The sequence below is a fragment of the Corvus moneduloides genome, chromosome 18 (genome assembly GCF_009650955.1).
Source record: "Corvus moneduloides isolate bCorMon1 chromosome 18, bCorMon1.pri, whole genome shotgun sequence".
In the NCBI taxonomy this organism is placed as follows: domain Eukaryota; kingdom Metazoa; phylum Chordata; class Aves; order Passeriformes; family Corvidae; genus Corvus; species Corvus moneduloides.
Genome location: NC_045493.1, coordinates 6,832,215 through 6,856,695, shown reverse-complemented (window position 1 = coordinate 6,856,695; position 24,481 = coordinate 6,832,215). Strand labels below are relative to the sequence as shown.

The 24,481-nt window shown below is 49.7% G+C and overlaps 2 protein-coding genes across 7 annotated transcripts in view; both read right to left on the bottom strand.

The window, feature by feature from the left end:
• Window positions 1-11,130: 11,130 nt before the first annotated feature.
• GP1BB (glycoprotein Ib platelet subunit beta) lies at window positions 11,131-13,624 on the bottom strand. Its single transcript, XM_032127570.1, has 2 exons — window positions 13,459-13,624; window positions 11,131-12,781 (listed from the first exon to the last, which is right to left on the bottom strand). The coding sequence occupies exon 2, from the start codon at window positions 12,609-12,611 to the stop codon at window positions 12,000-12,002; it is 612 nt and encodes a 203-aa protein (XP_031983461.1). The 5' UTR covers window positions 12,612-12,781; window positions 13,459-13,624; the 3' UTR covers window positions 11,131-11,999.
• Window positions 13,625-15,183: 1,559 nt separating this feature from the next.
• SEPTIN5 (septin 5) overlaps window positions 15,184-24,481 on the bottom strand; it is a 42,729-nt gene continuing 33,431 nt past the window's right edge. For all 6 annotated transcript variants that reach the window (XM_032127567.1, XM_032127566.1, XM_032127568.1 and 3 more), the window contains 7 exons: window positions 24,257-24,391; window positions 23,472-23,589; window positions 23,046-23,147; window positions 22,055-22,151; window positions 20,653-20,788; window positions 19,013-19,115; window positions 15,184-18,691 (listed from right to left, as the gene is read on the bottom strand). In XM_032127567.1, the coding sequence (XP_031983458.1) occupies window positions 18,635-18,691; window positions 19,013-19,115; window positions 20,653-20,788; window positions 22,055-22,151; window positions 23,046-23,147; window positions 23,472-23,589; window positions 24,257-24,391 (748 nt within the window). In that variant the 3' untranslated portion in view covers window positions 15,184-18,634. The remainder of the gene's footprint in view (window positions 18,692-19,012; window positions 19,116-20,652; window positions 20,789-22,054; window positions 22,152-23,045; window positions 23,148-23,471; window positions 23,590-24,256; window positions 24,392-24,481) is intronic.

Below are 24,481 nucleotides of genomic sequence, written 5' to 3'. Positions count from 1 at the left end.
TGTTGGAGGATGGTACCTCAAGGACCTCTGAAACCTCAAGGCACAGAAGGGAATTGGGCCCCATGACCCCAAAGGCTGATGGCATTAAGAACGTTTTTCTGTAGGGGCTCAGCCAGTAGAACCACATAAATTAAACAGTTCCCAGAGGAAAACCTTGTGCTTTCCTCTGAAAGTGGGGCAAGCCTCCTGGAAGACGGAGGGCAGGGACTAAGCTGGACAGCAACATGATGACCAGTCATGTCAAGCAGTTAGTGGGAACCTATAGCAGCTGCCTTATACAAAGACAACTTTGCCACAAGGAAGAGGAGGTGGGGAAAACTCTATGAGTGCATTCTCTGCCCAGGAAAAACCAACGCATCTCCAGCAGCTTTGGGTTGGTTTTCTCCCATGGCGAGTTCCTGGCAGCTGATGAAAGCAAGGAAACTTAGGGAACTTGATCCCTTCTCTCTTCCTCAGGCTTCTGCCCCCTCCAATCCCAAAACACAAGTATATGGAGGAAGAAAGAGATTTTTCCTCTACAGATACACAAGACACCAGGCAAAGAGAGGCTTGTGGAATGCACAGCCCAATGGATCTAGTTTCCCAGAAAGTCTGGCCTGGCCTTAGCAGAGGGTTAATTAACTCTGGCAGCTCAGGGCTGGAAAATGTCCACTTCATGCACTGGAGTGCCTGGCCACGGGTGAAGAGAGGGCCAGGCAAACCATAGGGGCAAAGGTCCATCTGCAGACATGTATAAAAAGCTTGGCTGGGATTGTGCCTGGGTCCTGTGGGAGGAACACAAGAAAGATTTAGTTAATTGCGACAGCCAGTCCAGGGTCTTGTGGGTGCAAGGGGAGAACAACAAAACCACAAAAGAGCTAGAAAAACACAGCCATGCCAGGCATAGGTGGAGATGTATTATATGAGGCAGGCATGCACTCTGCCTTCCCTTCTCTGGGCATCACACGTGTCTTCGTACCTCAGCCTCCAGACAAAATGGCTGAGTGCTTGATGGGGCTTGGAGATACATTCCTCAGTGGGTGTTGGGGTTCACAAGTCAGGAAGCCAAGTGCATCACTGTGGCATAACAAAGAAATGAAGTTACTCCAAGGCCATGCAGACCTGATGAAAGCAGGATTTGGCTTCCCTTGCACACTGAAAGACAACACTATCCCATATCTCTGTGCACGCTTGAGTGAAGTGTGTTCAAGACAGGAGACCTCTGTTCCCATTGCTAGTTTTGCACATTGCCAGACTGCAGGATACATTTCATGGTCAACAAGAGCAAAGTCAGAGAGATCTCTTCCCAGTGTAGCAGCTCCCAGCTGCACCACACATGAAAAAATGCCCTTGTTCCCTGTTATTCCTCTAAGTAACTAGGATCTGAGTATTTTAAGAAGACTCCTGGTGGCGTTTTACAAGACTTCTGTGAGGTGGCAGCTGCCTATGTAGGCCCAGGGTCTGCTTCCCAGACCCTGGTGTCAACCTGTAATGCCAACTTTTCTATCCTCTGACTTACTGAAACCTAGAGGGAGCTTGGCAATTAGCTTAACCATGAAGAACAGGAGAACATGGTCCCTCTTCTCCAGTGTGCCAGTTATTGAGAAGGAAGCAAGAAGAGCTATGTGCAAAAGATACACCTTGGGCTGCGCATCCTTCCCTCTCACTTCTGAGGAAGGTGGTGCTAAATGCGGGGGTGTTCAGTCCCAGCTCTGCTGCTGCTGTGTTCTGGGAGAGGAGGCTCTCTTCCTGCTTCTGTTTCTCCATCTTTCCAATAGGTGTGACAGCTGGTATCCAGCTTGGCAAAGCCATCCAAGATCCATTGATGAGAAGGATCTATGACACAGCTGTTATTATTTTACTAATTATGTTCCTCACACTTCCTAAAACAGCAGGTTCATCACAAGGTAGGGAAAAGGATGAACAGTGCCTGGAGCTATTTCAAAGTGTCCCACCATCCAAAAGATAAGAGACCAAAACCTTTATGCTGTGTTAGGATAGAATACAGAGCAAGTGGGGAGCTTACCTATCTGCCCACTGTGTAGCAAAAGGAGGGTGAGAAATTAACACAGAATTTCTGTGATTCCTTGGCTTGCTACTCAAGATGAATATCACAGCCTTAAATATTTGAGGGAAATACTAAACCTAAACAAAGGAAAGTAAGATTCAAATGGAATTGTTTGCAAAGAATAGGGAAGAAAAAGAGAAGGAACACAGGCCAGGAGGTATTGGACAAGCCAAGGAAAACATTTTGAGAACACCATGCCACTTAGTGCAGTCAAATGTATTTCAAAAGCAAAGAAATAGTTTTTCAGAAGTTACTGCATAGCCCAGCTGTAGGCAGGAGGTATACTGTTGCCCCTGCTTTGAACCAGATATATCCTCTCCTTCTGCCCAGCATTTTTCACACACAAATTTCAAAGCACTTGCAGATGTTCAAATTTAGCTTCCGAGATTAACTTTCTAGATTAGCTTTCTTGATAACTCCACTCAATAAAATAGACGTCAGCTCATTCCTTCTGCTCACAAAGGTCCTGCAAAAGCTGCTTTGTTATTAAGGACTCATGGCGGCCCACAAGTTCTACTGCTTTCCTCTCCATTGGAAGTGCAGCAGCTCAAATATATTTTATGTCTTTTTTTTATGTACAACTTGGCATAGACTTGGGTACAGTGATTCAAATGAAGATCCTTCCTTTCCTGTGCTCTGAAATAGGGCTGGATTAGCCAGAAAGGTAGGAGGGCAGGGCAAGAGGAAAAAAAGTGAGCGCCAAGACAGGCAAGGGAATCCTGGCATTCCTCTCTGAGCCTGTAACCAGGTCCACCCTCCTCTGATATTCTGCCACTTATTCTCCATCTGTAGGAATTGCTGAGGAGACAACTAGGCCAGCTCGGTAGGCAACAAATGATTCAGCTTTTGTAAATACTCAGTAATTGGCCCAGATCAAGCTCTTGTTGCCAGGAAACTGCCCATCAGCTCTACTCCTTTTTTCTGCTCACTCCTGGTCTTTTCCTGGTCGTGTGCACAGACTTCATCCTGAGGGCTGTTTGCTGTCAGCTCGGCAGTGAGGTTCTTCCTTAGCTGAGCGAGGAAACCTTTTCCAGGTAGCTCACAGCAGAAAATGAACAGCCAGCAGGGAATGCTTCCATACACCTGCCAGGGACATCTTCATCTTTGTAGAGCTTAGGCCAGACCTTCCTGGCTCGGGGAAGCCAAGGGGAAACTGCCAGGCGGAGAGTGGCCCATTTCACTCCATACGAGGATCACGGGGGAATCCACTCGTGGCCCAAGGATGCTGGAGAATTGCTCTGGAGGAGACAGTGCCCCATGGCATAAGCCACCTCCCCTCAGCAGCAGGCCATGAGGACACTGGTAGTTGTACTAACAAAGACCATTTACCCCATCCTCCTTTTTCTGTTCACTCTCTCACCACACACAGTGAAAGACACTTCAGCAGACAGAGCCTTCTCACTGTGTAAGATACAAAGCTGGTGGAAACCATTCCATGAACTAATTTTTTAACATGAATGCTCAATTTGGCACGACTAAGGAACAGTTGGTATAGGCATCTATTTTTAAGACATGGGTTAAAAAATACATAAATCAGTGCCTTGTTTAGATGTCTGTTTTCCAGCTAACAAATACTGAAGCTCCAATTTTTGGATTAGAGTTATTTTTCATTTAGAAAGTCAAGTGTGTTGCTAGTAGGCAGGTGGATAAGCATGAAGATGAATGCACCAGTTGTATGCTCTGGGTTTCAGCTGAATCACTTCCAAGATAGATTTTTTTTTCCTCTAAGATGGGAAACATCCGAGATAATTTCCCATCCCACATGGATTTCACAATTTCCCATCCCTGGGAACATAGAGTGCCTAGCACATGGGGCCCTGCAGACATCTACAGATAAAGACAAGGCAAGGTAGGAATGCTGGAAACTCACAGACAAATGGGGATTGAAATTACATGCTAATTTTTCCACAGCTAATTAATCACTGGAACAAGTTTAGGGAATACAGTGCCCAATCTTCATCCCAATTTTCTTTCATTTTGACAGGATTCAGATGCTTTCTGTGGTTTTAGAAATACTTGCCTTACTGTATATAACTAATGTTATACTACCAAGACATGCATAATCCAGTGCTCTTGCCCCACCACTGGGCCTCCCTCCTCTTCTTAAAGAGATTCCTGTTGGCAATTTGTGTGCACGGCCCAGCACATGCTTCAAAGGCTCCTTCAGTGAACCCTGGCTTTACTGAAGTCGATGGCACAACAGACCAGGGCTAGGATTTCACTCCACTGCCCTCAGGTTTCACACATTTTCAGCAGTTGCATCTCCAAATTATTTTTTCCCTGCACATCTGGAACACAAAGGAGGCCACTGGATTATTGCAACACAAAGCAACTTACCCACAGCTGACTTCTCCCAGAGTGTGAACTCCACCACAGAGTTCTGCACTTACTGAGGAGCTTCCTTTCAGATATACACACAGGAAAATAAATCTCATTATATATTTTCAAATTACAGACAATACAATGCCCTGTCTCTCCATCTTTACCTGATGTAAGCATATCTCTTTACTTGTCTCAGCACAGAAAGAAACCAATGCAGTCTTTTCTTTTTTTGATCAGGCCACATCCAGCAATGGACAGAATATAAAACACTACCTGATGTGCTGTAGGAAACTGCATGGGAATTTGCACACTGAAATTCACACACAGCACTTGGAGAGAGTTTCCCTTTATTTAGGCAGCACAGAAATTACAATGCTGCTTCTTGTGCTCTTTCAAGTCTCAGGAAAAAAGGAAAAGAAGCAAAGGGATCATTAAAATGCCATTTTTGATGGATAGTGGCAAGAGGGGACGACAGGAGAGGAAGTAATCAAGAACACCAAGGTCTTGCTTTCAAAGCCTCCTGCACTGGATGATCAAATTAATATGTTTGGTGGTTTTGGTGCAGCTCGGCCATCAGAGAACCAAACATAGGAAAGTAGCAAGCTGTATTTTATACACAACTTGGGAAATGCCAACAGCAGTGGGAAGGGTGTGGAAGAGCAAGTACCAACAGAACAGGCAGCAGCTCACAGCAGAGCTGAGGACAAGGCAAGAAGGACAACAGCTGTTTGGTTAGAAGTAAGCAGCCAGCCCAGGCAGGAAGCTTTGGGCTGGACCTGGAGAGAAGTGCTCTAAGGCAGAAAACCACATACAACTGCACAGGGAAATTGCCCTCCACTTCATAGGTTTTAATGTGGACAAATTCCCAGCAGCACATGGGGATTTATGGAAACTAAATATGAAGCCCAAGTCCCACTGACTGTCATTTTGTCTCATGTCCCCACAGAAAAAAGATTTCATGTTTTACTTCCCTTCTCTCTCCCTGCAGGAATCAAGGCAGCTGACCTAATATGAAGATTCACCTGTGAGAGGTACAAAACAGCCCGGGGAAAAGCAGGTTCATTCACAGAGATCACGACACAGCACATAAGGGGGCCATTGTTCTGGAATAAAATCTCCATTTGAGCTCTCTTCTTTGGCCATGATCAATGGGAGGGAATTAAAGTCTCATCCTGGGAAAAAAACCAGCTTGCTAACACTGTGTTGAAAGATCAGGTAATGGAGATGCAGAGCAAGTGTGGGCACCCACATAATCCCTTGGTGAGCTTGAGAATGCTGAAGGTAAAATTTCCTGGTGAAAAAAGCTCCCCAAACACAGGGACATCCCTTATCATACCCTGTGAGAGACAACCAAGTCAGGGGCTAGGAGTCCTAACAGGAGATGTTGGTGTTTCACAGTCCTTTGATCCAGATTTCAGATCCCCACAGCTCCTCCCAGTGCAGGGACATTTAAATTCTGCAGGTGCTTTGCACAGCTTTTCAGCCTCTGCATTTTGTGTCCCACAGATGCACAGAGCCAACCCCAAGAATTTTGAGCCCTCTGTCCTACACAGCCCTGGGGTATTCTGAGAGTACTTACCTCCCACCCATCCTCCAGGCACCTTCCCATCTTCAACAGGCATGTCAGTAGAAACCCACTGCTCTCACAACTCAGTGACAATGGGCAAGGGCTTTTTCTACCACCTGCAAAAGGATGGATGGATTTCCACCCTCCAAAGCTCATCAGACTAAATACCCACAGAGAACCAACCCTGTTTCCACCACAGCCACAGCATCATAATGACCGCCTTCCTCCCCCTCTCTGGTTCAGTCTGATGCTTTGAAACATCAACAAGAAAAGGAGCTTTTTACCTAGTAGTTCCTGGTTCAAGAAGCAATGTCTGCTGCCTGGGCAACTATGCAATGTCTTCTGCTTGGAGCATCACTGTCAGCCTCTGGGCAGACACCTATCACACCTGCCTTCATCCTCTCCCAGTCCCAAATCTCGTGTGTATTTTACTAGTCAAAGCAAACAGGAGATTAAAAGTGATTTGCTGCCCTCTCCCGAGCAAGCCCCAGTGACATGTCAGTACTGTAGTGGCTCTGGAGACAGACTTTCCTTCAGTGAGCACAGCTGCTCCCCTGCAAAAGGAATTGTGCTGATGTGGCACCAAACAGCTGTGACAGGGCAGGTTAGAAGTGATCATCAGCTGTGACAGATGAGGACGGCAGGTCAGCTACACAGCCTGAACCATGTGGTATCCACAGAGGGCATTCCTGCCATATTGGTTTTGTAACTCTCAGGTTAATCTTCCTCTGTGGAAATACAAAGAAATACCTCCCAGCATATTCTGTTCTCAAGAGTTAGAAACATTTCAGAGCAGAAGCAGACCATGAGATATATAAAGAAATAGGGAAAAAATTCTTGTAGATTTAAGAGGGTAATTTGAGGATGTTTTTTTGGACTAAACCCACTTAAATCTTTTATGTCCTCCAGTAGAGCTCTATCCTGTCCTTCCAGGGAGCATGTAAGTTTACATAGAAAAAAGAGTATGTAAACACACATTATCTTCAGGACAGAACTTAACCCTGCAACCTGCTGCTTTCAAGGTGCTTCCCCAAGATAACTAATCTTTTGCAGAAACTTGTTAAATTAAACTGTGCTCTCCATTAAAGCCCCCCAAAATCAGGCCTACGAACCTGAGGGAGCCTCTGTTTTCAGATGAAAATATACACATAAAAAAAGTTAAAGCCACTTCTAAACATTTCTAAAATATTTTTTTTCCTATGTACCCTAGGACAGATAAGATGCCCCATGATGTGGAATCTACACTGCTCTTCTTGGCACTCTCTCTGAGATGCCCTTCATGCTTCAGTCCTGAAGGGAAATGAGGGGCTTGGCAAAGGCCAGGTAGCCTCATATTCATGACCATGAAAAATGTCTCTTACAATTTTTAAACAATGCAACAAATCCCAGATCAGGCTGCCACCAAGGCATCCACTCAAAGTTCTCACTTGGGCACACGCACAGCACACAGCTCTGACTATGTGAGAGAGGGATGTGCTGTGCTTCTCCAGCACTTTCTTCCATACTTTCTCCAAGCACTGCCTAATCTCCAAGTGCTGCATGGAATTGGCCTGTCCCAGTGACCAATCCCTGCAGTGGGTGATAATGAGTTGTTGCCTGTGTGTACAGATGTGATATTTTTATTGCATGCCTGAGGGTGCAGAACCTATGAAAGTGCAAGTAAAAGAACAGGGGCGGGTTCCCAAGGGTCACATGGACCCAGGCAATCTGTAAACAAGGGCCTGCAGCAACCTTGAAGCAAAACAGAACCACTATCACCATATGGTACAAGGACTGAAAAATGTGTTCTCTGTGGGATTACGGGTTACAATTCTCTAGGCTCCAAAATCAGCTTGCTTTGCTTTCAAGCCTTCTTTTTCTCTGCAAAACATGCTGAAGTCACCATTAAGATAACTGAGAAACAAGGCATTTGGAAGAAGAAAGAAGCAGTGTGCCTTCCCCAGTGTCATCCACCAGCTGTTTGGTCCTTCACTTAGAAAATGCTGACCTGCTTTTTAGATGCTTCAGGTTTGGAGCTCTGCATCATGGAGGCTGCAAACACCTTGGTCTGGCCTCCCAGGCTTCTTTAACCTGGTAACTTTCAGAGAAAGGAACTGCTTGGAAGCATCTGAACCTTTGACAATGCAGTTGCCTGTCCAGCAGGCCTGGCAGCCCAACCCTGCATGTCATGGGTTTGGATTGGCCTTGATACTAGAAAATTATTTGCAAAGCAGCTTAATAGCCTGTGTTTATCTTTGCCATATTTCATCGCTACTTCCCCTTTGAAGCATGTGTGCATTCTTGGACAGTATCTCCCTTCAGAAAGAAAGCCAGTTCTCCCTTCAACGACATCCCAGCAGATCCTCCTCTAGGTAGTGGAGCAAGAAAGCATCTGTGATATGCAGATTTCTGAGCCAGGAGAAGGCAAGATATGCAGGCTCTAGATTTATGGATTAGACATGCTGCCATGGCACACAAATCACTCTGCACTCAGTGCAATTCATTATCACTGTGCCATGGCTGGTCACATTTTTCACAGGTACAAATAATGCAAAGCCAAAAAGGCTTTTTGACTTTCATGTGCCAAGACTTAATGATGCAGAGTCAGGAGCCCTCCTGCCTGCCCAGGGAAGCAAAACCAAAGTCAGCAGTTGTTCTGTCTCTCTGGGCACACTGAGCCCTGAAGGTTTTCCAGCACCCCACAGCAGTGTTAACAGACTAAGCAGTCACAGGGCTGGGATTGTGCCTGTTCCCAGTCCAGCCTCTCCCAGCAACTGAACCTGTGCCTGTGGCACTGCCAGTACTGCCCACATGTACCAGCAACATCCTCTAACCCAGGTAAGTTCAGCTAAAAATCTGCAGGCAAACCTGGGGATTCATTCTGTCATGCCAGCACACTCTGCAAAGTCTTGGGCAAGCAAAGGGTCTTTTACATCTCTTGCATGTATCAATAAAGGAAAACAACAGGCATAAAATACTAAAATAACAGTATAATTGACCAACAGGAATGAGAAGGAAGGGATGAAGGGATGACAGTGGCTTGTGCTACTTCCTTACACAGCTGCATCTTGATTCTGGCGAATGGACAAGTCAGAAAATGGGATCACTATTCCTGTGGAAAGTTAGTTCCTCAGGGGTAAAAAATAATTTTAAAATACAACAGTACTTAAAAATCAGATTTGAGAGCATTTGGGGCCTCATGGAGCACCAATTTGGACCTCTCCACAGAGGAGGCACCTCGGTGGACCTGTGTCACTCCTTGGAGGTCATGGTCATGGTGATATTGCAGGGGATACTGGTGCAAGAGTTGCATTGGGCAAAGTCCAGCATGGTGCAATCCCCAGAAGAAAAAAACAAATCTGAGTTGGACCCTCATTTCCTTGGGTGCCTTACCGCCACATCCAGTCAGGCCAATGCCACAGGGGTTAGTGCTGGAAGGACACGGGGCACAGCAAGGAAATGGCAGAAGGAGACCCCCAAGTTGGAGCCGCATGTCACTCACCTCACCAGGCTGGCCCCGGCACACACAGCACAGGGAAAAGTCCATCTCAGCCATCGACCCCACCCGCGCGCTGCCCGTGAGGGGACCCACGGGGCTCCATCTTCCCGCCTCAGCTCCAGCCGCACCGCCGCCCCCGAGCACCTGGGGCTTTCCACTGCAACACCTGCTGCGTTTGGGGCTAGCGCAGCCCCCTGGGCTAAGCCGAGCCGAGGTGAAGCAGCCTGAGGCAGAGAAGCCCCACGGCTCCTTTCTTCCCCTCAGGCGGCCCCGCTGAGGGCGGCTCCGTCAGCTCCTTCCCCCCTCACGGGCTCCCTCAGCGGCCTCGGGCAGCGGCCGTCGGGCCGCTAGGGGGCGCTCGGCGGCCACGGGGCAGCGTCGCCCGGCGGTGCTCAGCCCCTGCCCCGGGTCCCGACAGCGCCCTGCCCTGGCCCGTGTGCCACCGCCCTGCCCTGGCCTGTGTCCCACCGCCCTGCCCTGGCCCGTGTGCCACCGCCGTCCCCTGCCCCGGGTCCCGACAGCGCCCTGCCCTGGCCCGTGTGCCACCGCCGTCCCCTGCCCCGGGTCCCGACAGCGCCCTGCCCTGGCCCGTGTGCCACCGCCGTCCCCTGCCCCGGGTCCCGACAGCGCCCTGCCCTGGCCCGTGTGCCACCGCCGTCCCCTGCCCCGGGTCCCGACAGCGCCCTGCCCTGGCCCGTGTCCCACCGCCCTGCCCTGGCCCGGGTCCCGACAGCGCCCTGCCCTGGCCCGTGTGCCACCGCCGTCCCCTGCCCCGGGTCCCGACAGCGCCCTGCCCTGGCCCGTGTCCCACCGCCCTGCCCTGGCCCGTGTGCCACCGCCGTCCCCTGCCCCGGGTCCCGACAGCGCCCTGCCCTGGCCCGTGTCCCACCGCCCTGCCCTGGCCTGTGTCCCACCGCCCTCCCCTGGCCCGTGTGCCACCGCCGTCCCCTGGCCCGTGTCCCACCGCCCTGCCGTGCCCCGTGTCCCACCGCCCTGCCCTGCCCCGGGTCCCACCGCCCTGCCGTGCCCCGTGTCCCACCGCCCTCCCCTGGCCCGTGTGCCACCGCCCTGCCCTGCCCCTTGTCCCACCGCTGTCCCCTGGCCCGTGTGCCACCGCCCTGCCGTGCCCCGTGTCCCACCGCCCTGCCCTGGCCCCTGTGCCACCGCTGTCCCCACCCGTTCGGTCACCGCCCTCCCCTGGCCCGTGTCCCACCGCCCTCCCCTGGCCCGTGTCCCATCACTGCCCCACCTGTTTGGTCACTGCCCCCACCTGCCCCATCCCCTGCCACCAGCTGCCCCGGCACCACCACTGCCCATAGCCCCCAGGCAAAGAGCTCTTCTCGCGGCCAAGCTCTATTCATGTGTGAACTGAGTGGGGAATGGACCCCCCACGATTTGGGTTTGGGGGCTGAGGGGCACCGGTCATTCACCTGCTGGTCACCCCACAGCCCTGCTGCCCCAAACAAACGCCCTCTCCTTTCCAGCTGCATCACAAAACAATAAGCAGCCACTCAGTGGCTTTAGAAGAAACTCCCTGTTTCTCCTGGCCCATGGTGGAAGCCAGCAGCTGCCAAAGTTTAACCCTACAGTGCACTCCAGTAATTTCTCCACCTGCCCTTGGGATTTGTTTTGCTTGGCACAAAATCTGAGGGTGAGGAACTCCAGGGAGCACAACAGCATGCAAGATACTCAATGTAGAATAGAAAAAAAAAGCCATTTAGATCATTATGCATCATTATTTTATTTCAATTTTGTTTCATTTCAAAAATAATTAAGGGACACCATAAACAGCAGTAGGCACAAGTGGGGTTTGCAGTTTGAGTCTCTAAAGACCAGACCTCTCATGCCAGGTGCCATACAGGCACAGTCAAACAATTCTTGGCTTCAGGATGAATTTCTCATGAAGATTCAGGGCCCCAGTCTCACTCACTTGAAATCAGTATTAAAACTACAAGCAGATTGAAAGAAATCCAGATAAGGTAAAATGAGTGGGCTTCTTGACATTCCCTCCCTCCCCCAGAAGAACATTAGAAAAGATGCATCAAGAAAGAAGGTATTTCCTTTCCCTTTTACTTGGGAAAGCAAGGCAGGAGAAGACTAAAACACTAGTCCAAAGCTCTTAATGCAGTCCGTGGTCGCAGAAGGAAACTGTATTTCTCCATTGTCCTAGCTCAGTACTTGAACAGTTCACTGCCCACCTCTGTCCTCACCTGATCCAGCACAACCAGAAGCATCCTGGAAATATGGCTGGAATACTGTAGGAGAGGAGGAACCGAGCACTGGAGCCCCTATGAGCTTATGAGCTGTTTGAGTCAGTTCTGGTTGCTGTAGTTCATTATTTCCTTAGTCTACCAAATCAGAACCACTTCCAGTTCAGTCAAGATCATGCTAAAGAATTTAAAGCATTGAAAAAAAACACAAGATTGATTTTCCAGGAACACAGCAAGTGTCTGATCAGTTCAAGTCCTGCTTCAGACTGCAGTCAGGATTAGATGTTGTACTGAATTGCCCCCTCTGAATATCACAAACTACAGGACCTTGGCACAGCAACCCCCAAAGGGAGGATGGTCTTCTGTCTTGTGACGTTAATCATCATTGTAAGGGTTTATTGAAGAAGATGCCCGAGGGTCTACCTGCCGGTCTAATTCTCGGGTGGTGCTCCAGGCTTCAGCGGTCATTTTCCGAAATTTCTGCAGGTAGACAATGATGAAGATAACCAAGATACCCTGGAGGAAAAGGAGGATGAAGAGAGACACCTGAGAGAGGAGAGCCAGGCTGCAGTACCAGTGCTGGCATGTGGAGACAATCTCATCTTCTGTCAGGTAGGCGATGATCCGGCCCTCCAGGTGCGCCGGGGAGCTGCATCTCACATCCCTGTACAGGCTCCGGTTCTGCTGCCACTGGAGCCAGGAGCGCAAGTAGAGGATGTCACAGGTGCACTCCCAAGGGTTGCCCTGTAGGTAGACTACCTGGAGGCTCCTCAGGTTGTCAAAGAGCCCATTGGGAATAGAGGTGAGCCTGTTGGAACCGAGGTGGATGATTTCAGCCGAAGGACGGAAAGCAACGGGCAGGTTTTCTACAGTCAGGTCTTTCGACGAGCAGTCGGTAATGTTGGTGGTGCACTTGCACGGCACAGGGCATAGGGGTGTCACGAGTGGGAGGAAGCCAAGGAGGGACAAGAGAATTCCACTCTTCATTTTCACCTGCAAACACTTCCCTGGTGAGACTGGATGAGGGGGAGGCCAGACAAGCAGACACCACACACTCTAGGACTGACACCACAGCCAAGGTCTTTTGTTGTTTTGTTCTGAGGATGAGTTTCTAAAGTTGGGTGGATTTGGTGTCCTTCACTGGAGACATGAGAACTCTGAAAAGAACAGAGTTAACAGAGAGCAAATTCTTGATCTCTCACTATAGGAGAAGGAATTTTCACAGTCTTCCAACCCTGGATTTGAAGAGGGATATGAATACATGGCTACTGGAAGGTTTAGCTGCAGCCATCAAATACATTTTCACTAGTCCTCAGAAGTGTACATGAGCTGCTTGTGTTTTCAGCATTATTGGAGTGCATTACCAGGGTAGCCAAGAAAATTTCTGTCAAGGAATCAAAAACTAGAATATGAAATTGCTCATGCCTTATCATAACTCTGGATTACATCTGTAAGCACAGCTTTGTTCATGCAAACTTCAGGAGGAGATTCAGAAATAAATTTACTGTTACCATGAGTACAAAATAGCCTTTCCAGTCTTGAAAAGAAGTAATAAACTGTAAATTGGCTGCAGAGAGGGTGCTGACCACTGAGGATGGAGGCCAGTGGAGTTTTTTATGCTAGACCCTGCTCCAGCAGGTGAATAATCACCTGTGCTGGGAGACATGGGTCAACAAGCCTTTTTTATATTACAGTCTTGTGCCAGTGCTGTAACTTCTCCAGGAGAACAACTACACATACCTGCAACAAGGCAGCAATTTCTGTGCTTGACAAATTGTAATTGTCAATCAATTAAAAACTAAAAAAAGAGTAGAAGGTAGCATTGTTGACTTACCAGAGTAGTTCAATCCTTGCTTTCTTGCTGGTTTTACAACACAAGAGAAAGGTCTCAAGGCAGTCCAGTCAGTGCAAGAGCATGTGCATAGCTGCGTTCCCGGATAATCCCCTTGCAGCTGGCCGGCAAGATAAGGGTCAGGCTCATCCCAGGGACACCTCCCACATGAGGCCTTCCTACAAGTCTGCTGCATGTCACCGGAAGCTGAGGCTTCATTGAGCAAGTCTTCCAAGAAATGGGAGCTGACAACCGCTCACAAGAACACAGTTGCTGGGAGAGATGCTGCCAGTACTGGTAACTGATTCTGGGCCCACAGGCTCAGCCCAATAGAAACATCACCATGTCTCAGTTGCATAACTCAAAATGCACTTCAGACTGGCAGGTGATATTACTGGTTTGTACCATACTCCCTGAGCACTGCGACCTTTAGGTTCCCATCTCATCAGGAAAACTTGGCAGAATGGTGACACCTAGCACTTTCTGGGTGCTGACCCTCAGGTTTCCCTTGAAGCAGTGACACAAAATCTACTTGTTACTGAAAGATCTGCTGACAGAAATATCTTTCAATCCATCCATCTTTCCAGAGAAACATTCTTCAGACACTTTCATCCTCTCATGATCATTATAGGGGTAAAATATAACTCTTGGCATTTCACTGTCTACATCAAAACAAAACTAGTTGGATTCACAGGATGGCCAACAGACTCGGGAAGACAGTGCTCTGAGGAGCTGCTCTTCAGGCAGCCAAAGGAGCTCACAGCTCTCGACAAGCACAGTTACTGAGAAAGACTGACCACATGCTTTATTCAGAAGCTGCGTTACACAAATACTTGAACAGGTAAGTCCAAGGGTCAAAATTACATTCAGGCAGAATCATGCCTTCTCATGGCCATCACATCTTCACAGACATTTCTCTGCCATCAGCCTGACCAGGCATACATTACACTCCTTAGCCTAAGGCCACCAGAACTAAGTTGTGAAACTGTTGCCCTATTGAACTCAACTCTGTTACCTTGTACTGTGGACATCCTAGAGAACAGAAATGATGAATGCCTTGAACGTGCTCATGTTAAGAGAACTGAGGGTGCAAAATATGGCAGAATGTGGCCCTAATCAAGGGAAATTTTTTATGCTCTAAAGAAAAAAATTAAACTTTAAATTTCTACAAAATTGGAGCAGATCATTCCAGTTGTTTCACTGTGGTGGCCAGAGTGGGAAAGAGATCTTAGGCAACAAACTAACCCCGTTTTTCCTGCAGGGCCTGCTTTCCACTTAGGAGCAGCTCGACTACTGCAGGGTAAGTTTGTTCAGCAAACTTACCTCATCTCATGCATTTGGCACCTTGTTTATTCACAGGCAGGTGTTCAGGCCAGCTGTGGCATGGAGCTGGTCTGAGCCAGACCTGATGTGGCTCTGCATGCAGCACAGACTTGGCAATGCTCTCCTGACTACTTACAAACTGGATTTCCTGGGACTGGATCTTGGCCAGCTGACCATTGATGATTTAGACACCACTGCTAGGGGAAGCCTGCATATAGAAGAACCTTCAAGATCATCCTGCTAGCTTCTGGAATAAACAGGCCAGAAATCCCATGCAGGAAGCCTGCCTGAAGCCCGCTCTGACTGAATTAGATAAAAGGAGAAACAGGGTCAGTTTTGCTCTCTCCTGCCCATAATGTATCACCAATGCTGCTCAAGGGGGCTGAAAATTAAACAGAAAGAGGCTGGATTGTTGAATGTATTTATTTCACTGATCAATTCAGGTAGTAAACATTAATAATAATAACAATAATCATTTAATAAAATGGATATGTTTTAAAAGGTTTTGTTTTCTTTGTTCACAATGACAAAATGTTCAAACAGAAATTTACAAAAAAATATAATTATAATAACCCAACAGATGGACAGGAACAAAGAGCCTAGGAATGGAGCAGGGGGTGAGGAAGGTGCATGGCAGGAGCAAGCCAGCATTAAAGCACAGTGGAGTTTGTGAGGAAGAGCAGGAAATGCCATTGCAGAGCACAAGGAGTGGAACCCCCTCCTTTGAGGGGAGGCATGCAAGGAGGCAGCAAGGACTGCACAGGCAGGACCAGCACAGCAGCACACACAAGGAGTTCATGCCATGGATCCTGTCAGGCACAGGGGCCAAGATGTACCAACAGCCCCAGCTGCAGCTGGGATAGCTGTGGAGTGGGACACCATCCCTGCAGCCACTCACTCAGCAGGGCAAAGCTCGGCAGAGGCATGGGAATGTGCCAGGGGATGCAGGGGATCGAATGTGACGCTGTGGAGGGTTGCATGAGGGGAGGTGTTAAATTACTTTCCTATCCACACTTCTCACTGCCAGAGCCACATGGCCAAGCTCCATGTGTTCAGGAGTCTCTTCTCCACTTACTGTAAGAACTGATGTCACAGTACAACACACTCCTTAAATATACAGATGTCACTTTCCAGGCCAGAATCTGAACCCCTGGTGTCCCCCAAAATCAGTCTCTAATCCCTTTCGCAGTCCCCAAACTCTGGAACTCTGAGCAGGGAATCTCCTGCACATGATTTCAGTGGTACCACCACCCCTCTGTAGAAGCCATCTCTGGTGCCTCACTCCTGTGTGTTTTCTCCTAACTGCAACTTGAACCATCTTTGCCAGCTGGTAGCCAAAGGCTTCAGCTCTCTGTAGAGAACAGGCTTGTGACTCTTGACTTGATGTAGGAGCCACGTGCACTGAGCTGATGGAGACTTCCCCACATGGAGGGATGGGCAGATCCACCCTCAGCAACTCTGCCTGCCTGTGACCAGCGTACCCTGTGCTCTCACCAGCACACAGCACCTCTGTGCACAGCCCAGCATGAAAGTTGTCAGGTGCTGTCTGTCCATGCTAAAGGGAAAGGGTCTCCTTTATCTTCTAGGAATGAATGAAGAAGGAAAATCTCCAAGTGGACAGGGCTCATTTGCAACAAAACATCCTCCTCACCAAGACTAGCGTAAGAAAAGAGGGGACAGATACTTCAAGATGCTTCCTGTTATACTAGCACAGAAAGAGCTGAGAATTCAGCTGTCCATCTTTTTGAAAAACCTGGAGGAAGCTCCTGTTTCAGTCTACTCCACTGCTCAAGTAAGCACATCATGCAAAGAAAGGCCATACTTCCTCTTAGGTGCCTTGGTCCTTCACGTTATTGAAGTCAAGCTGAAGCCGCCTGCTCTCCTAGCACCTGGCACTGCCACTTATGAGCCCAAAATAGGGAAGCATGAAAAAAAACCCCAAACATTGTTGAACACTGGTCTTGCCCAGCTTGCACAGTTCTGTCAAAGGGCTTCCATCCTTACTTTGTCCTTCCACATGGTACCAGGGTCTCTCCCCTGCCCCTACAGCCCATGCTGTGGCTAAGCAGAGGCTCTGTACAGTGAATAACTGGAACCAGCCAACCTACTCACCACCTGGACAAACCCTGACCAGGACTCTAAAGCCCCATGGAGGAATCAGACAAATGCAGTGCCTAGTAACAGAATCTAGGGCCTGGCTATTCCTGGCCAACACTGTGCTTCCTACCCAGGGAGATCTACTGGGGAGAGCCAGAGATGGAGGAGCAGATACAAAAGGGGAAAGGGGTCAGAGGAATCAGCCAAGGAGCAGAAGGGCCCAGCCCATGGTTGCACTCCCTGGAGTCAGAAGGAAGAGCCAAGTGTCTCTCCCTCCAACAGCCCTGACTCCTGTGAGCATGGCAGTGTTGCTGGCGAGCCCTGCCCTGTCAGGCATATCACACTGCAGGGCTCTGCTCTGGCTGGACTCAAGTTAAAAATACTGCAGGAAGCAAGAACAGGACAGGAGCTGCTGCCCAAAGAGTGCTTTTATCTCTGCCCAGCAGACCCACCAGCCTTCCCAGCACTAGGACAGGAAGAGCCAAGGAATAAGGAGGGGGAGAAGGGCTGAGTGCCCAGGGGAAGGGCAGGGGAGCAAGAGCCAAGCCTGCTGGGCTGTCCTCAGCCCCATGCAGTGACAGTCCTGCACCTGCAAGGCTGACCCAACACCTGCCCACACAGGCTGCCTGCAGATCTCGGGTACAGGCCCACAAAAACTGCCCCTTTCCCCAGGAGAAGCTCAGAGCCAGCAACGTGCTCATGGGACTGCAAAGCCCGGGGGCAGGGGACAGGTGTGCATTTGGGGTTAGATTTCAGCCCTAGTGTTTCTACCCCCTCCAAAGCAGTCTTGGCCAAGCACTCTAAATGCCACAGTGCTTTTCAGAGCAGACACTGAAGACACACTGCAGCTGACAACCAGAGCTGAACCATGAAACACCCTTGGGGCTCCTCTACCAATGCCTCCAGCCCGCTGTGGAAGGAAACCATGGCAGGGAAGGTGCTCACTCCCATCACCTCCTGCAGGCAATAGTCAACAACTCAGCCTCTCTGCCAGAAAGATGTAACTGAGAGCAGTTTTCTTCTAACCAACCTCGAGGCACTCAGTCTCTTGCTGCTCAGTGCAAACATCCTGAAGTTTTCTTGATAGGAAGAACAAAACCAACCAACTAAACAAAAAACCCATAAAAACCTGGACAGGATACCAGGCAGTCATCAGGACTCCTGAGCACGTCAGTGCACAGAGAAACCGCCAGCCCCATTTCTCTGGGCCAGCACTGTCCCCAGGCTGAGAAGCCCGAGCAGCGCAGGTCAAACTCACAGGAGGGTATGGCTGCCTTTACAATGCTCATGCTGGCCCCAGACAAGGGAAACAGGGATGGGGGCACAGCACCTCAGTTGGGAGTAAACACCTACGTGCATTGACACAGATACTGTTTAAGTTCGTACACCAGAGAAACCAGGACTTTAAATACCAGAGCATTCCCGAACAAGAGTACATAGGAAAGGGGGACCTTTTTCTTTTCTTTTTTTTAGGATGCCTTAGAGACTTCCCAGGCTAGTTTCTTTAAAAAAAAAAAAAAGAAATTAAAGAATAATTATTACAAAAGAAATACACATCAGTAAACTGTTAAGTGAACAGCCTTCTCCACAATCCAGCTGGTCGAAAAGCCAGCACTGCTGCTAATAAATTAGAGGGTGCGGGTGCAGCTCTTGCCCACAAGTCTCAATACAACAGGAAACGTTTTCTAAATGTTCACAGCTCTTGCCAGGTCTCAGATGGTCACTGAGGGATTCCCTCTGCCCTGCGGGTACCTGCCTCTCACTGATCCTGCATCTGCTGCTGCATCTTCTGCAGCATCTCTTGCATCCGCCGTAGCTGCAGGAGACACAGAAGAGAGAGTCAGAAAGGGACCAGGAGATACACACTGGGGCAGCCCCTTGGAGCTGACAAGGGAATCTCTCAGAGAGTATTAACTCCTGCCTGAGCACAGAAGCACCTGTGTCTGGGGTGGAATGGAGCTATGTTTCCCTGACAGAGGAAGCCACAGGTTTCACACCCTGTCCTCCACCCCAGGAGCCCACAACAGTGGGACACAGGAGCGGGAAGCCTCAGGACTGCCTCTATGGGGCAACCCTGGAGAAACTCCTTGGATTCCAGCTCTAACACCCAGGAGGCACAGGCAGAAATGGTACTCACCTCCTCATCCTTCATCTTTATCAGCTTCTCTGTCTCAGTGTCCGGTGTTGGGAGAGGCAGGATAGGAATGGGGCTTTCTATCCTGTTGTCCTGAGTCAGCTTACTAGAGAAATGGAGAGAGGGGGGAAGAGCAGTCAGTCATGGTTCAGGATGGCTGGCTTTGGTGTCACCACGCAATGACTGTCACTCCCCATGGCAGACCCGCCAGCAGTGCTGCATCAAACACCCAACCAGGTGGAGGGGCCATGGGACAATCCAGTTCAGAGCTGTGGCATGCCCTTGGATGGAGAATGAGACCTCCTGTTCAGGAGGCGGGAGGCATGAGACAGGCACAGCACAGCAGCATTGCTCTGAGGGCTGGGGTGCCCATGACTGCAGGTAGGGGACACAGGAAGGAGGCGATTTTCTTCCAAAAAACAAGAGCTCTCAGTACATAAGGAAGGAATGTTAGTAGCCAAAGAAGTCAGGGCTGAAACTGGAACTACAAAATGCTCCTTGCAGGTATTCACCACTTGGAGTCACCATTGGCTCATTACTGAGACAATTCCAGCCTTGGAGTTTAGGATCTCCTACCAAAACGACTCTCTAGAAATGGTTTTATGAAACTTGTTCACTGGCAAGGAACTAATCATGGCGTGAGAAACAGTACCAAGCTGAAGCTTTCTCTAAGCTTAGCAACCACTTTTTCACTGTGCTCTTCTTTTAATAGACACACAGCCTCACTTAAATAGCAGCTGTGACACTGCTCACCCAGCTCTAGCATTTAACATAGTTATTTTGGGACTCCATATACTTGCTACTGAAAAAAACAGGCTTGTCTGCTATGCAAAAGTACTCGGACACACTGTGTGTCAGGAGAATGTGCCAACCTGCACGTCAGCACACATGCAGGACTGCTCCTTGCTGAAGCACAGCCATTCTGCTCTGCAATGTGGCAGCACAGAGCTACCCAGCCAGGGCTGGCAGGAAGTGAAGGGAATGGTTCACAACAGAGGAGCCAAATCCTACCAAACCCAAATTTTTTCACCAGTATCTCAGTCATGGAAGGGAGAAGGAAAAATAGAGGTCTCAAATGAGAAGCCTGTGAGTGTTCTCTCCTCTGTTTTCTGATCATTCTAACTAAAACCACAGCGCATCAAATGCAAAGGGAAGACAATGCAGAGAAGTCTTTGGAGATGTGTTGTCTTACTAATTGCCTGGGCCCTGTTGTCTGAGAAACAGCAGCATCCCAAGGGCCATGCTGTTATTTAGACATAACTGCAGACCACAGAATGCATTCCTCTTTGGCAATGCACACAGCTATCACCCACCAGAGAGATGGTTCATCCCGTTTTATTAGGCTGGATGTATTTAATCCACTGCTACAAACAGCTCTTCAAAAGAATCTCCAGGCCTAATTCTCTATGTCTGCATGGGGAATCCTCAGACTGGAATGTGGATTCTCAAAAGCATTCCCGCCTTGGGTTCAGGCTGTGGGAAACATGCTTGGATTTGCTATTTTAGTTCCCAGTGCCATTCCTGAGGCTGCAGCCCAGCAAGTCCCCAGCAGATCCACAGCCTCCTGACCAATGAGCTGTTGTGAGAGCAATCCCAGCTCCACAGAGAGTGAGAGACCCCTTCCACCAGAGGTGGGCACCCACCTGGTCATTTGCTGGATGCACTGAGCTCGATAGTTCTCATAGTGGACATCACAAGTGACATCCTTCAGGTCGTGCATGTGTGTCCGGATCAGCATGTTCCGCAGCTTCACAAAGTCGCAGTGTGCCTGGTTTTCCACTGGAAGCAGCAACAGGAGAGTGCTTGGGTATCACACCTCACCACGCCTCTCCAGGGAGCCCCTTCTCAGCTCCTGGACACCCAGACTGGACTAAAACCCCACCTCAGGGCTCCTTCCTCATCCACCCCTGCCACTGCCCTGGCACAGGCCTTGATGGTGCTCTGCACTTCTCAACACTGAGGCCAGGCTGCCAAAGGCACTGTGCTCCCAGGACTTTATCTGTGTAAAAGGATTCACTAAGCACATGCAGCAGAGCCCTGAGAGAGAATCCCATGTACATCGGACGTCACTGTTATAACCACAGTGAGCACAGCTGGTGCTGGAGGTAAATTGCTTGTCTCATCAGAATTTAGGACTTATCAAAAGGCCCCTGTAGACAAAATCAGCTCCTGAGGGGCAAAGCCAAAAGCAGGCAATGGAGAGCTGAGCTGCTGTTGCCATGGGGAGCCTGGCTCCAGACAGCGCTGTGGGAAGCACTGTGCTGCCGTGATGATCTCCATTTGCCTCTCTGCAGGGCTGGGGAAAACCAGCTGTATCAGGCACAGGGATTCACAAAGTTGATCCTACTGCCAAATGCCAGCATCCCGACACGCACAGCCCCCTCTGAAGCCATCAAGGGTGCAGAGCCAACAGCTGGGCAGCCCAAGCAGCCAGCACCAGCCCATGAGTACAAACACAAGCTTTTGGGATCTAAAGCTGCAAGGTCTTAAAGCAGCAAACCAGCAAGGGCAAATCAGCAACAGCAGCAAAAGCCATTCCAGGGTTATTCTGCCTAAGGGCTTTAAGACCTTTCTCCCTTTAGAAACGAAGAAAGTTGGAGACAAACATTGTGCATCAGCACAGCCTCCAGCCCAGTAATTCCAGCACTTACAGGAGCAGCAGCAGAAGAGGGAGTGCACGAGGGTTTATGATTGTTTGGCTGAGGGCAACAGCTTCTCCCCAGAAAATAAATGGGCAATGCCCAGCCTCCCCTGCTTAATAAGAAGCCATTTCCTACTGCACATTAAAGCTCAAGCATTCTTCCATTCACACTGGAACCTCTCTTCCTCAGCCTGCAATGGTAGGGTTATTGATATACTCCCAGTAACAGACCTCCTGAACCAGTCCCGGTGCCTCTGTCTCTACCCTATCTTGTCCCCTGCCATGTGCCAAAGGTGGCACAGACAGTCCCAGCTCTCCTCTGCCATCCTTGTTGGAAATGCCTGTCTGTCCTTGCCCCATGCCTGCCTGCCCCTCCTCACAGTGCTCCCAGGCTCCATGCTTACCTTCCACAATGCCCCAGGGGTAGAGCCGTCCACGGACCCGCTGGCCTTTCGCCTCCACCACAGTGTTACTGCCGATGACAGCAAAGGGAGCACTCTCCTGGAATGAGAGGCACTGCTGAGCCCAGCTCAGCCCAGCCTGCCCATGGATCCCTTCTCCAGGAGCCAAGCTCAGGCATAGCAGAACAGCAGGAGGAAGGTGCTGGTAGGAAAGGCACAGGGACATCCACACGTGCCACAGAGCAGGGCACCACAACCCAGTTGCAGAGAACAGCCTAAGGCACTGGGATCTACAGGCAGTGTAGGTCCCAGCCTGACCTCAGCTGTCCTGAGGGAAGCTGTGTCTCTATAAGATGCCTGCATCCCTTTTAAGGGGAAGATCCACAAGGAAGCCAGAGCAAAGAGGCTGGAACACCAAGCAATTGGGACAATGTAGGCCAAGAGCAGGAATGTACAGGCTGTGCTCCACTCTGCTCAGAAGGGAGTCAAAGCCCAATGCCCCCCTCTGACAGGAGAAACAGGGCTGTACTGCATGCATACACAGGCTTGGGAGGCAGTCAGGACTGGGCTGCTAGGCCTCCAGATATGCCTGTACAATCATGTTGTGTCCCCCAATGCAACTAATGTGTCACAGTGGTGCCTAATCACTCACAAATCTCTCCTCCTTGCTGATGGCATCACTCAGAAACAGGTGCTCAGAACTGCTGTCCAACCCAGCTTTCATCTTAAACACACAAGCTGGGGCAGATGGAGGAAAGACTGACACTGCCTGGAAGGAGAGCAGAAGGGCCATATGTTCATGCCACACTTGACTTCATGGCACCAGCAAGGACATCAGCACCTTCTCCAGGCCATCTACCACATGAGCCAAGGCTGTTCCCTGGGTAGCAGTAGCACAGGCCTTCAGCACAAGCAGGGCAGCTCTGGGTCGTTCTGGACTGACCCACATACCCATGAGCCTGACATCACAGATCCTGCTGAGCAGATTCCTTACCTTCAGCTCTCTGTCTTGCTGCTTGAACTCCTCGTCTTCATCAGAGTCACACTCAGGAAACTGGTACACTTTAATGCCAAATTTGTCGATCTCTTCCCGGATCTGTGTCCATGCAAGACAAAACCAAAAGGATGTAAAACTGAACAATACAGAAATACTGGGTTTATTCTGTTTGTGCTGCCATGGTTTGCTATAGTCTACAGATGGCAAAAGGATTCGATGTTTCTTCTAGAGTCAGCCTCTCTGCTGACTTCCCTTCTCACAGCAGAGCACGGCTGCAACTGTATGTGCAGAATATATATATATATATATACACACAAACACACTGCACAGACACATAAATACATATATATCTATCTCCCCTCCCTCCTCAGCCCGTCCCTGCCACTACATCAGGTATAACTCGGTAGAGAAAGAGCATCTCACCCTCTCTTTTAGCTTCCGGATCTCGGAGGGGATCAGGCAGTCGGCTTTGGCAATCAGGGGCACAATGTTGACCTTCTCGTGCAGAGCCTTCATGAACTCAACATCCACAGGCCTCAGCCTGCAGCAGGGATGAGGGACACTGTTAGCAAAGACACACTGGGCAGCTCTCCCTCCAGCCTCTCTCACCCACCCAGCACAAAGGGAAAAGGACAGCACTGTCACAAGAGCCTGCAGCAGCACTGGGACAGCCCTCAGCTAGGGCCATACCCTCAGGAAAGCTGTGTCCAATTTTAGCTGCTGAGTGTCTCATTCAGACACAAGCTGGGTATTTGCTCCCTTGCAGGCCAAATACTGCCCAGGCCACAGCCTGGGGTCTCCCTCCAGCTGTCCTGGCAGCCAACACAGCCCCTTCAGCTGCTCCAGGCTAGGCTGACACATGAGCCAGCAAGGGGCAGGGACTGAAGGCAGCTTAAAACTCCCTTTCCTACACATCAGTCTGGCTTAGCTAGATAGGAACATACAAGTCTGAGTGACATTATTTCTCCTGATTTTCAAATCAGGCTGTAAGGCCTGAGGGAGATCTGCTCTGCCTGTTCACAGGCAGTCTGTCCTGCCAGTGATGGGAAGGGGGTGCTGTCATGCTTAGCAGAGGGAGAACATCCAGACAGCTCCTCTCCTGTGCCAACAGCCCTGGCAGTGTACAAGCTGCTACAGGGCAATCCTGGGGCACAAGGGTCTTCCCTCTGGACTGAGTCACGCCCCAGGCCTGGAGTGTGGGCTCTCACCCGTGCCCAAAGGGAGAGATGAAGTAGAGGCAGCAATGCACTCTGTTGTCCTGGATGTTCTTCCGGTTTAGGCCACTCTCATCACGGAAATACTGTTCAAACTGCTGGTCAATGTAGTCAGTGATGGGCTTCCAGCTGGGAAGGACAATTCAACCAAAACAAAATCATCAGTAGTGTCTCCTGTCTCCTAATGACTGTGAAGTCAAGGACAAAAAGGAAGGCAGC

What these genes read in the sequence shown, in the direction of transcription:
- GP1BB (XM_032127570.1), bottom strand. Translation starts at nt 12,611, where the DNA reads ATGAAGAGTGGAATTCTCTTGTCCCTCCTTGGCTTCCTCCCACTCGTG.